The 13,051-nt window shown below is 38.9% G+C and overlaps 1 protein-coding gene across 1 annotated transcript in view; it reads left to right on the forward strand.

Annotated features, from left to right (window-relative positions):
• Window positions 1-13,051, forward strand: part of LOC144694404 (ras GTPase-activating protein 1-like) — a 219,550-nt gene that overhangs the window by 39,465 nt on the left and 167,034 nt on the right. Inside the window, exons 2-3 of the mRNA XM_078564770.1 lie at window positions 6,956-7,108; window positions 8,415-8,550. Of these exons, the coding sequence (XP_078420896.1) occupies window positions 6,956-7,108; window positions 8,415-8,550 (289 nt within the window). The remainder of the gene's footprint in view (window positions 1-6,955; window positions 7,109-8,414; window positions 8,551-13,051) is intronic.

A 13,051-nucleotide genomic window follows, 5' to 3' on the forward strand; every position in this document is an offset into this window, starting at 1 on the left:
AAGTGCCACCTACAGGACTAACTGGTATTGTGTATACTGTACTTAGAATTAGATTTTAATGGGACATACGTGGAGTTTACAGAATTTCATATACATTAGGTTGCTTATATAATGGTTGTGTAAAACAAGTGCTATTTACTTGAGCTCACTTGGCATAATCCATGTATTTGAATATGAACATTTGCTGATGGTGTATCATTTCCAAGTTAGTCTCCTCCTAAAAGCTTAGTAGAGGGACAAGTTGGCATTTGTGTCTGTTAGTAAGGCACCATTATTTATAGCTGCAGCATTTTATTTTCCTCATCTTTTCAACTTTAATTCAGCTGCTTTGTGATTTTTAGATTCATGCTTATGTAAATTATTCATATACCTATATCTAAAGTGCAACAGTAGCCTAGAATTTCTGACTATTGTGTACTATAATGTTTGAAGACGTGGTTTAATTGTTTAATTATTGAGTCTCGTTTTCTTTTATTTAAATACTTTATTAATTATGGAATTTGATAAATTCTGAAATGCATTGATGTGCTCTAATGTTTATTTAAAAAAACAATTAAGGACAAGGCATGTGGTATAAATTCAACCAGACTTTCAAATTTAGTTTTATGAATCAAAATACATTCAAAATGGAGTTCAATTTTCTGTAGAAATTAATTTTAACGTCTTCAATAAACTGGTTGAAATTGGTATTGTTTTGCCACAGATCTGGCAGTAAGGATTTAAAAAATAAATTGGTGTGGAGTGCACTACTTCAGTGCATTTCTGTTACATCTTGATGCTAATAAATTCTGACATTCTGCCTTCTGAGGTGCTTTAACAAAGCTGCTTTACCAACATGCGAACTGCTGCGTGACTTCCAGTTATCCACCTTGTACAACCATAAATTCAGTGCTTAGTTGCAGTGCAGTTAGTTCAATGCACCAGATGAGGTAGGTAACAAAGGTAGCACATGTTTTTGGTAGATTAGTATTTTAAAATTTTGTAAGAATGTAGAGAAATGTTAAACTGCACTGTGAAGTGTGGTGTTTCTGTTTTGGTTAGAAGCTGTACTTTGTAATGGAAATTCACATAGTAGAGAAATACTTTGCAATGGCTTAATGCCTCTCTAATAAGTTGGGATGCTGGATTAATCAGTAATTTTTTTAGTGTTTCTGTTTTGGGATGCTAAAACAAACTTTCATATTTTTTCATTTGCCATAGCTTTCAAACAATTGTTAGATATTTCTAATTTATATGATCATGTAACGATTGAACACTGCTAATTGAATATTGTGCATGATTTCAACCCTGGCTAATGGTTTTCATCGAGTGCATCTGTGGCATATAGCTTTAAACTTTTTTTTACAAACCAGTAAATTTTACCTTAGCTTGATTTGTTTTCCTATGTTGCTAAATTGAGCATATGCGCTGTTTAGATTTCATGAGCTTTCTTAATAGGACTCTTCAGTTTTTGTGTAAAATTGCAATCACAACATTGACTTATTAAGATTATTGATTTTTTTTTTGCTGTTTGTGTTTGGGAGACCTCAAATGGAAATATCAACACTTACTACAGTGAATTTTGAAAATTACATTTTGCAGTAACTTTCAGAAAAATGGAATGTCATAGTATTTTGCAGCTGGTGTATTTTTCATTGATTGTCAGCTTTTTAGAAAATTAGAATTCTATAGCCAGTAAGAAAGCTGAGAAAGTGTTGAATAGCGCTTTGGAAGCGATGCTGCTGGTTTAGTGATGCATATTGCTCTATGCCCATTGAGCATAAGCACAGATGTTCATCTATAAATAGCCACTTATGACTTAATGGTGCTACTGAACCATATGTGAATTTAGAGAGTCTTTTATAATTTCACTCTTAACATTCATTCGCTGACCAATTTTTGAGAATATGTCTAGTTTTTTTTGACTGATTGCAAAGTATTAACAAAGGACAGTTCCACTTAGTGTAGTCCTAGTCAATATACAATATACAATCTAGCCAATATACAAACTTACAAGAAATATTTGCTTGCAATAGTTTGTCATGCTATTTAATAGAATGTGGTTTTCATAGGTAAATTATGCTCCTTAAGGTAAATTTCTTGCAGCCTTCACGATTGACTAGATATGGATGTGAAAGTTTAACTTGGTTGTGTTTCCACATAGCTCCAGATTCATACACCTACCTGACTGCTCCCTCAGGTTGATATGATTAAGATGCATAATTTATCAAGAAATTGAATGGTGTTGATCTTGCCAGTGTTAAGCTGTAAAAGTTTCTGGCACATTTGTGACTTGATGTTGGATAAGTAATCGAACAATGCAGTATTAAATTGAGGAACTGAAAAGTTAAATATCCTTAACATACAGGTAAATATTGACCCTATTTTTATAAATAATGGTACCAAGGAGATAGCACATGGATAGCACAAGGAATAGGATTGAGGATAGAAGCAGAGGTGATAAACATGTGGGCATGAGAGGGAGAGGCTTTTACGTCTACTCTGATACACCAACATTTGAGAGATTCACTTGAGTAAAGAGCTTATGGCGACTCAAAGGTTTCTACTGTGTTGTGACTTAGAAGCGATTTGCAGGAAAATACATGATCTTTTACTGATCCATTTTCTGCTTTCTGAATGCATATAAGCAGTTGAGCTTCATTGGATAATTTGATGATTTCTCAACCTGTAGAGCAAAAAGCTGACTGGCTACAATACACATTTGGTCCCTGATATTGTCTTTGGTATTAATATGCTAGTGGATGGTGATGGTTGATGAGGTAATTTGCTTGATGACTTGTCACTTATCTCTATGGTGGAAGTGGTCCCCCATCTTGTCAGGTTTTTTGTTTTGTATTGTTCCAAACGCTGGCAAAACATGAGAGAGAGCACCTTCATCAAGGCATTGCCAAGGCTGATTTTTTTTCCTCTGCTCACTGAGTCTTGCATGAGACTTCTGGCCTATCACACAGGAAGCCTGTACCTTCAACGAAACAGCATGGCAGTTAAAATGGCTCATATTCATGGTGCACCGGATAAACCTTACCCTTTTTCATTCATTGGAGCCTTTACTGTTATTCCCTTGGCTCCGAAATTTCTAGATGCTGATTCTGGAACCTGAATGTGAAAAATATATTCCATCTGAAATGACTCCCATTCAATTGGATTGTAATTTCAAGCCGTTTAAGCAGAACTTAAATGCAGGTTCAATCGAAGGATGGAAAAGATTGTACCAAGACTCCTTATGTACTTGAATTTCAACAATTCACTGCACATAATCACACAACTAACATTAATTAGTCACATATGGGTGACATGAACTATCTTAATTGACCCAAAGTGGGGCTGCGAAAATTCCTCAAGCAAGCCCTGCACTGACTCCCTAATGGAGTACTTATACAACAAATGCAAAGTTAGCATGCAGGTACAGCAAACAAGAAGGCAAATAGCATATTGACCTTTATTGCAAGACAATTGGATTACAAGAATAAGGAAGTTTTGCTATTGCATAGGGCTTTTGTGAGACCACACCTGGGTATTATGTGCAGTTTTGGTCTCCATATCTAAGGAAGGGTAGATTTGCCTTGGAACAGTACAGTGAGGATTCAATAGATTGGTCTTTGGGGTGAGAGGATTGCCTTATGATGAGAGGCTGAGTAAACTGGGCCTCCACTCTCTGGAGTTTAGGAGAGTGAGAGGTGATCTTATTGAAACATACAAGATTTTGAAGGGGCTTGACAGGGTGGACACTGAGAGATTGTTCCCCCTGGCTGGGGAATCCAGAACACCAAAGTCTCAGGATAAGGGGTCAATCATTTAGGCCTGAGATGAGAAAACTCAAGAGTTGTGAATCTTTGGAATTGTCTACCCAGAGAGTTGTGAATGCTCCAACATTGAGTTTATTTAGGGTTGAGATAAACAGATTTTGGGGTCTTGGGGAATAAAGGGATATGGGGAGTGAGCAGATAAGTAGAGTTGAGTATAAAGACCAGCCATGATCATACTGAATAGTGGACTAGGCTCAAGGGGCTATATGGCGTACACCTGCTCCTACTTCCTACATTCTTTGGGTGAGAGACTGGCCAGGAGAACTTCGAAATCAAGCCTGTACCAGTTTTGAAGGCATTCTTAATAGCTTCATTTTGCTCTTTTGAAAAATTGTGTTAAATTAAGTGAGATTTTCTACTTACTGTTCACATTTCATATTGAAGATGGGATATCACTGAGACATTGTCTTCGTGTGGCATAATTTACTTCAGCTATTGATACAAGTGAGGTGTAGTTCTGCATTAGCACCTTTTTTGTTGTCAAAAGCCCTTCCAAGGCACATCACAGAGGCGTAAGGAAAAAATAGTTTGAGTCAAACTAGAAATGTTAAGAATGGTCCTGAGTTTTGAGGAGTGTAGAGATGAGAGGAAGGAGAGGGTTTAAGAAGAAAAATTGATTGTGGGCCTTCAGTGATGAAAGAACTACTGCTAAAGAGGTGCTAAGAGAGGGGATTGGATAAGAGGCTGGAATCAGAAGAGCTGAGTTGGAGTGGAGTTGTAACACTGTGGGTATAGAGATAGGGAGGGGCTAGGACATGAAGGAATTTATACACCAGGCACTGTTATTTTCCTCCCATTGGATATAGTTCTGTTGCTTAAGTGAACTCAATGCTGAAAGTGTCGAACTGGTATAGAGCAGCAATCAACATGGTGAATAGAATGTTAAACCACAGTCTGTTAAGATTCATAAGATTCTTCCAGCTTCGTGCTAAGACATTTTAGCACAATATCATCTATATTTCTTCCAGTGTGTAGTATCTGATGCTGGTCGGAATTAAATTTAATCTCTCATTATTTCATCTCTGCTCACTTGTATACCTTGTTAAAGTCATTCTATAAATTTCAAGCTTTTGATTCCATATGATCTGCAAGTTTGACATCCTTTGTGCTGAATTTTTGAATTAAGATCATTTATGTAAATTAAAAAGTAGAAATAGTGAGCACAGTGCTGAGCTCTGACATACACACTGTAATCAGTATTCTGTTACAATCCCAGCTGAGGTTACCCTTGGGCAAGCCTGATCCCAGAGTGGAACCCAGCTTAATAGATCCTAACTTTTATTTGTTTGTTTAGATACGTGGAGAATAACTACTAAACAGAGGTACAGGGGTCCGCTGATGAACTTTTAACAAAAGAATAAAACATTTATTCAACAAGAAAAGATGAACTATATTACAATACTCCTTCACCCACAACTATACCTTTACAGATGTATACAGATTTGTAAGGATAACACAAGTTACAAAAGTTATCTTATACTCCAATGTACACAGTAACTACACGGTCCATGTAAATCCATGGCACCCTGTGGTCAGACACACCACACTCTGAAACCAAGTGACAGAAGCAACCTCAACCAGATGCTATGGATCTTTTCTCAACTCCCCCCAGACGCTTGCACACCATGAATCAAGCAGTCTTACTGAATTCCATCCTTCACACAAGGGCTTCCAATCTTCACTCTCCAAGACCTCGCCTTGGAATCTCTTCCTAAACCGACGCTTTCTCTCAGAAGCCTTCCGCAAGGGTTCACCTCCAGGGTTTCACACTCTCCTGATGTTCCTCATTCCTGGATCACCACATGCATTCAAGCTGTCCTCCACACACTCTATCTCTCTGACTCAGATGTCAACAGTACACCACTGCTTCACATGCCCATAGCAAACTTTCAGTTGTCTCTTTGGACCTTCTAGCCTCTTGCAAGCTGTTCTTGCTTTCTGCAGCTTTTGCCTCTTTAAATCTGAAGCATGGAGCCTTTCTCTCTGCCCCTCACTCTTAACTTCACTTAACAGGACCTTTTCCCAGGTTCCTGTCCTTCCTTTGATTAGGAGGTCCTCTTTGGACTTTCCCCTCTTCCAGCCCGCTAGATTTTTGGGGTTTTTCTTTAGCTTGGGACTGACTATCTGTCCCCTTTGCTCCAGTCTCTCCTGGCAGTAACTTTCAGAACCAATAGTACTCAAACAGCTTCCAAAGCAACTGCTGTTTCTCTTCTTCTGTATGTTTGTCTGTGGGAGGGACCTGCCTCCCTGGGCCCCTGTTGCTAGGTAATAGTCCAATCCTTCTACCTTGAATGTTTACCTTCTCTTTAGGGGTCGTAAAACTCCTCATTAGAAATGCAAGCACCTTTTAAAGTGAAACTAAAACTCCATTTGACTTTTCCTAACACACAGATACAGAAATACAAATCAAACTTAAACTTTAAAGCTAAAACTCATTCCTAACACCCACAAATACAAATATAACTTACTTAAAATATCTCTATTTCCTAACAATTCCCCCAACACTTTGCAATAAGTACTTGTTTCTTATCCATTCTCAAGTTTTATGCCAAATCCACACATTTAGTTTAACAGCTTGTGTATTATTTTTGTGTACTTTTGTACGTGGAATTTTAAGAATGAGAAATGCTAGAAGTTTAGCTTCCCTATTCCTGTTCCACATTTTGCTTTCCAAACTGAAATAGTTTAGAGCTATTGAAGATGTGTCACAAAGTAATTTTCCTGTCTAATCATGTTTTATGCAGAAGATTAATGTCTCTCAAAGAAGCTGATCTGTTTAACCCTGAAAGGCAGATGGGTTATGTAAAATTTCCAAATTTTCTGTAGTGATGAGCATATGCAGCAAAAATTATCGTACTTAGTTCTTGTGTGATTTTCTGATGGCATCTATGTAGGGTTATAAACCCATTGTAGGAAAAACCACATTGCTGCACAGAAAAAAATGAAGCAGCGGTTAAAATCTGTACAGAAATGCACCCTGTCACAAAATATGCAAATATTTAAGTGATTTCCTAACTCATAGTCTGCCTCAAATTGATTCTTAACAGGAATCTTCAACTGGTCCATGCATTTTAAGCTAAAGCACTAATCATTTTGTTGTCTGCAGTTTGTGGTGCAGTATAAATGCATTATTCATTTTACTTTTTCAGGTGGTATCATGGAAAACTGGATCGTACAATCGCTGAAGAGCGACTTTGTCAGGCAGAACGACCGGGAAGCTATCTCATCCGGGAAAGTGATCGAAGACCAGGTTCATTTGTGCTTTCGTTTCTAAGTAAAACAGGCGTGGTCAATCATTTCAGGTGATATGTTTAACATTTTACATATTGTAATCAATTAATGTGCAGGTGCGGAAGGGGGCTGGATGGACAGTGGGAAAGGGACTATTTGAACATGCTGTGTTGGCTTCCTTGAAAATGATAATTATACGACTTAGTTGCTGTTCCTCAATGCAGTAGGCGGTAATATAATTCCAAATTTTCTAAAACTGATACTGATTCACAAGTTTAATGGAAAATGCAGCATAGGATTTGCTACATTGCTCAGTTGTGACTAATTTTGGAGATTTTTTCTTCTAAGTCATCAGCACCCTTTCACCCCCACTTTCAGAGTCATGGACTAGTTCTAGGTTAGTTCTTATTGTCACCAGTTTCAAGAAGGTTCACTATTGGAAATTAATTGTTAATTAATCCTTAATTTTTATGGAATTGTAAACTCTGAATGATTCAGTACTTGTCAGACTATAGTCAAACAATTTGGCACGCCTCCTAAAAGAAGCATTTAAATAATGAAGTAATGTGCTGTAGAGGAAGTTGTTGAATGAGAAACTTATTCATTTGTGAGAGAGACCTTGTAACGGGATGCAAATGTGTTTTGTAGGCTTTCTTCAGTGTCACACTAACTAAAGCATTTATCCACAGAACTAGGAAGCTTTTTGATTTTTAATCTTCCCCATCTACTGAAGTATTTTTGTTCTTTGGCTAATGTGCTGTTTTTTTCCATTAAACTTGGGATGTGAACCAGTGACAGTTTTAGTTTGTTGGGTGGAATGTGTACTTTTGTAGCATTAATTGTGACACCTTGGTCTTGGTTCACCTGAAGTTAGGAACTTCTGATTGTTAGATAAGCCTTAATATTTTGTGTAAGCTGACTCTGCATATAATTAGGTGGTTGTGCATCCAAGTGCTTTTCAGATGGACTGAGGTCTGGAGGCAGCAGTTTCAGAATTTTTGTGCTACTGTAGCAAGTTGGAATTGCTGCATTTTGACCTTTTTTACCTTTCTTAAAGGCAATTTAGAAGTTTTGATGCGTAGACTCATATTGTGGCTTGAAGTCTGAGGACTGAGAGCCCACTTTCCTTGATCAACTGTATTGTCCAAACCCTCAATTTCCTTGTAACCATCTCAAGGAGGAAATCTAATGATTATATTAAAAGCCACTGTCCTTGCTTCACAACTGCTATTAGTTTTTACCCATGTCAGAAAACTGCCTTAATGTTTTTAAATTGGGTAAATTAGTTACACTAGTCTGTTGCAAGTTACAAAAATTAATTAATTGTTTAAGTTGCCTCAACATTATAACTCAGTTGCATTGTTGTGCTTGTTCTAGGATCATTGCAATGTGTGGTGATTATTACATCGGTGGACGGCGGTTTTCCTCCCTTTCAGACCTGATTGGATACTACAGCCATGTGTCCTGTTTACTAAAAGGAGAGAAGCTTCTGTTTCCTGTAGCACCTCCAGAGGTAAGTGTATAAATTATAATTCAGCAATGTTAGTCTTGGACCAATGTAAACACAAACATAACAGGCATATGAAAAGCAGGGTGATTAAATAAGTCCTTTTTCACTGAACCTTTCGTGCAGTCTCCCTGTTCGCGCACTTGTGTTTTCTTCCCTCCTCATTCCTTTGGGCACTCTCTTTCAATATCCCCTCTCTATCTTCTCTGCCCCGTTCTTTTTCCCAAAGTTCAAGAGAGTCGGGGGGCAGAGGTGAGTATGGTGGCCATTACCAAGGAGAAGGTGCTAGGAAAACTGAAAGGTCTGAAGGTGGATAAATCACCTGGACCAGATGGATTACACCCCAGATTCTGAAGGAGATAGCTGAAGAGATAGTGGAGACGTTAGTGGTGATCTTTCAGGAATCACTGGAGTCAGGGAGGGTCCCAGAGGACTGGAAAATCACTAATGTAATCCCTCTGTTTAAGAAGGGAGTGAGGCAAAAGACGGGAAATTACAGGCCGATTAGCCTGACCTCGGTCATTGGTAAGATTTTAGAGTCCATTATTAAGGATGAGATTTCAGAATTCTTGGAAGTGCATGGTAAAATAGGGCAAAGTCAGCATGGTTTCATCAAGGGGAAGTCATGCCTGACAAATCTGTTAGAATTCTTTGAGGAGGTAACGAGTAGGTTAGACAAAGGAGAGCCAATGGTTGTTATCTACTTGGACTTCCAGAAGACCTTTGACAAGGAGCCGCACAGGAGGCTGCTCAGTAAGATGTTAGAGGCAAGGTACTAGTATGGATAGAAGATTGGCTATCTGGCAGGAGGCAGAGAGTGGGGATAAGGGGGTCCTTCTCAGGATGGCGGCCGGTGACTAGTAGAGTTCCGCAGGGGTCAGTGTTGGGACCACAACTTTTCACTTTATACATTAGTGATCTAGATGAAGGAACTGAGGGCATCCTGGATAAGTTTGCAGATGATACAAAGATAGGTGGAGGGACAGGTATTATTGAGGAGGCAGGGAGGCTGCAGAAGGATTTAGACAGGTTAGGCGAATGGGCAAAGAAGTGGCAGATGGAATACAATGTGGGGAAGTGTGAGGTCATGCACTTTGGTAGGAAGAATAGAGGCATAGACTATTTTCTAAATGGGGAGAGAATTCAGAAATCTGGAGTGCAAAGGGACTTGGGAGTCCTAGTCCAGGATTCTATTAAGGTTAACTTGCAGGTTGAGTTGGTAGTTAGAAAGGCAAATGCAATGTAGGCATTTATTTTGAGAGGACTAGAATATAAAAGCAGGGATGTGCTGCTGAGGCTTTATAAGGCTCTTGTCAGACCACATTTAGAATATTGAGAGCAATTTTGGGCCCCGTATCTCAGGAAAGATGTGCTGGCCCTGGAGAAGGTCCAGAGGAGGTCCACGAGAACGATCCCAGGAATGAAAGGCTTAACATATGAGGAACGTTTGAGGACTCTGGGTCTCTACTCGATGGAGTTTAGAAGGATTAGGGGGGATCTGATTGAAACTTACAGAATACTGAAAGACCTGGATAGAGTGGATGTGGGGAAGATGTTTCCATTAGTAGGAGAGACTAGGACCCGAGGTCACAGCCTCAGAGTAAAGGGTAAACCTTCAGAGATGAGGAGAAACTTCTTTAGCCAGAGAGTGGTGAATCTATGGAATTCATTGCCGCAGAAGGCTGTGGAGGCCAGGTCGTTGAGTGTATTAAAGACCGAGATAGATAGGTTCTTGATTGGTAAGGGGATCAAAGGTTATGGGGAGAAGGCGGGAGAATGGGGTTGAGAAACTTATCAGCCATGATTGAATGGCGGAGCAGACTCGATGGGCCGAATGGCCTAATTTCTCAACCCAGATGCAGAAATGGAAGTGTTAAAGGGGATTTTCTGTAACAGGGATCCCAAAAGGTGGCAGCCCTAAACTTAGCCCTCTGCTGCTGAGACACTGGAGAGTATTTGCATATTAAGTTAAGCAGTTAATGTGCAGGTACAGTTTCTTCTTCAACCCATAATTTTTTAAATATTGGGTAAGACTTTGCTGTAGATATAAGGGTGAGGCAACAGCATTCACTTTGGTTAAAATATAAATTGGACAGTACCTTCCAACGAATGCATGTGTTCAGTTAAATGCAGAAGTCTGGAAACAGCTGTCCAAGTTGCCCTGCGAAGCGATGCAATATGGCCATAGTATCTTGCCGAGAGACTTGGTATTGTAATGTATGGAATGGTTAAAGTTGCTGTGCCTTTGTGACAGATACCTCCTAACCTCAGCAGAAAATGTTTGGGCCTGTCTATTGCAGTGTGAATACATTTTTAATGGTGCAACAAGTCTTAATTACTATGAAACAATCTCTCTGGCACTGAAAATTAACTTTTACAAACGTAGAGCCACATTCCTTCATATTTTAATTATTGTTAGAGATAAAAGTGTTTTATTTTACTCTTTCTCTGTAAATCCGGCTGTTTTTTTCCTTCTCTTTTGCCCTTTGTACATAATTGAATTAACCTGCACTTCCTGGTTGAAACAACGTGCTAGTTATTAACCAATCAAACTGAAGAATTGTAAGGAAATATGCATTTTATTGTCTGGCTCTCACAGGACCCAAACCTCCTGCAGCGGGGTCACAGTAAGTTCTAGTGCAAAATCCCATAGAAAGCCTATGAGTAAGTGTTATGAATGGCTAGAACCAAGAGCGAAATCTGATCAATTAGTTTTGAATCCTGGTGAAGTACACCTTGCATCCTCTGAATGAGGGAGTTTTTTTATTGAATTATCAATGATTTTAGTATTTGCAAGGGGAGAGCATTAATTCTTTCAAGGTTTACTTATATAGTTGTTCCTCCACTGGGAACAATGTGCATTTATTTGTTCTTACCTCTGAAGTCCATCTAGGCATCAGTAGGTGGTGGTGGGGGTGGTGAGGGGAGAGGGGTGGGATTGGGAATTTTGGGAATTGGATTGAAGCTGGGAGAGCTGGGGTCTGAAGTTAGCATGTGAGAAGGTGTGACCAGGGGACTTGCAGAGAGTAACTATCTCAGTCTATGTTTGGAATTTGGAAAGAATATTGAAGCATCAGAACATGGAGACCCTGAGGGATTTGAATCTGATAACATAATGAAGGGCTATACCTGAAATATTAATGTTTTCTTTTTTTTTGCAGATGTTTCCTGATTTGCTGAGTGTTTCCAGCATTTTCTGTGTTGTTTCAGATTTCAAACATCTGCAGTTTTTGTGTTTCACCTGTTACTGCAATGTGCATGGTATAAAATTCTGAGGATCACGTAATCTCATTGGTCACATTAGCCAGGTCACATAACCAATTGGCTTCTTAGAACTCAAATTATTTAACAGCTAAATAAGCAGTGTGTGAAATATATGGGGATTAGAGTCAAAGATTAGAGAGAATTGGAAAATTGACATCAACTAATACCATTGTAATTTGGAACATGTATTGGTGTATCAAATATGATTGCCTATTACTATAAGACAGTTGTCACTTAATGTCACCAAGGGAGGTGAGAATTCTGCCAAGTGGCAGCAATTACTGCACAAAGACTTGAGCAGGAAAAACTGCTTTTAATTATTTTGAAATACACCGATTTCGTCAACTAAATCCACAATTTAAGAACAGAAATTGTTGGAACCGTGTTGTACAAGGTCAATCAGCTTTTGTGAAAAGAACAGACTTTTTTTGGCGTAGAGAATTTAGAAGGCTGCCAATGGGAAAGAAAGAAAAACTTCCATTTATACAGCACTTCTCAAAAACACCAATGTCTCAAAGCACTTTGCAGCGGTGAAACACTATGAATTGTAGTCAGTGTCGTAATGTAGGAAATGCGGCCACCAGTATGCGCTCAGCAAAGTCCCACAAACAGCAATGTGATAATGACCAGATAACCTGTTTTTTGAGATGTTGACTGCGGGATAAATATTGACTAGGACATTTGGGATAACTCGCTTGCTCTTCCTCGAAATTGTGCCATGGGATCTTTTCCATCCACCTGAGCAGGCAGATGGGGTTTTGGTTTATCATATCATCTGAAATAAGGGACCTCCAACAGTGCAGTGCTCCATCAACACGGCACTGGAATGTCAGCCTTGATTTTTGTGCCCAAGCCCTGGAGTTAGACTTGAACCTGGTACCACGTGATTCAGAAGCAAGAGTGGAAAATAGAACTTGAAGGCCTTCATGATAATATCTCAGAAATGATTTGTATGGTAGTGGAGTAGCAAAAGGATTGCAGAGCCCAGGTGGCAAGTTGAAACTTAAGTTTTGTAGTTGCCATTTTCTTTCTCGTTGTTTGTGTCCTTGTTTCATCCGCCATCTGCTGGATTCAAAAGCCTGTAAGTCATAATCGAGGTTATCACTTAAACCATCCAGTCAGACTGCAAAGATATTACTCTGTTTAAGTAAGACATCTCATTGTTGTAGAAGAAGTGCTGCATGTTCTTTATTTTGTATCAAAACTTAAACATAAGTTGAACTAATCAATTCTGTTCACACTT

This window comes from Cetorhinus maximus, chromosome 2, assembly GCF_964194155.1.
Source record: "Cetorhinus maximus chromosome 2, sCetMax3.hap1.1, whole genome shotgun sequence".
Classification (NCBI taxonomy): Eukaryota; Metazoa; Chordata; class Chondrichthyes; order Lamniformes; family Cetorhinidae; genus Cetorhinus; species Cetorhinus maximus.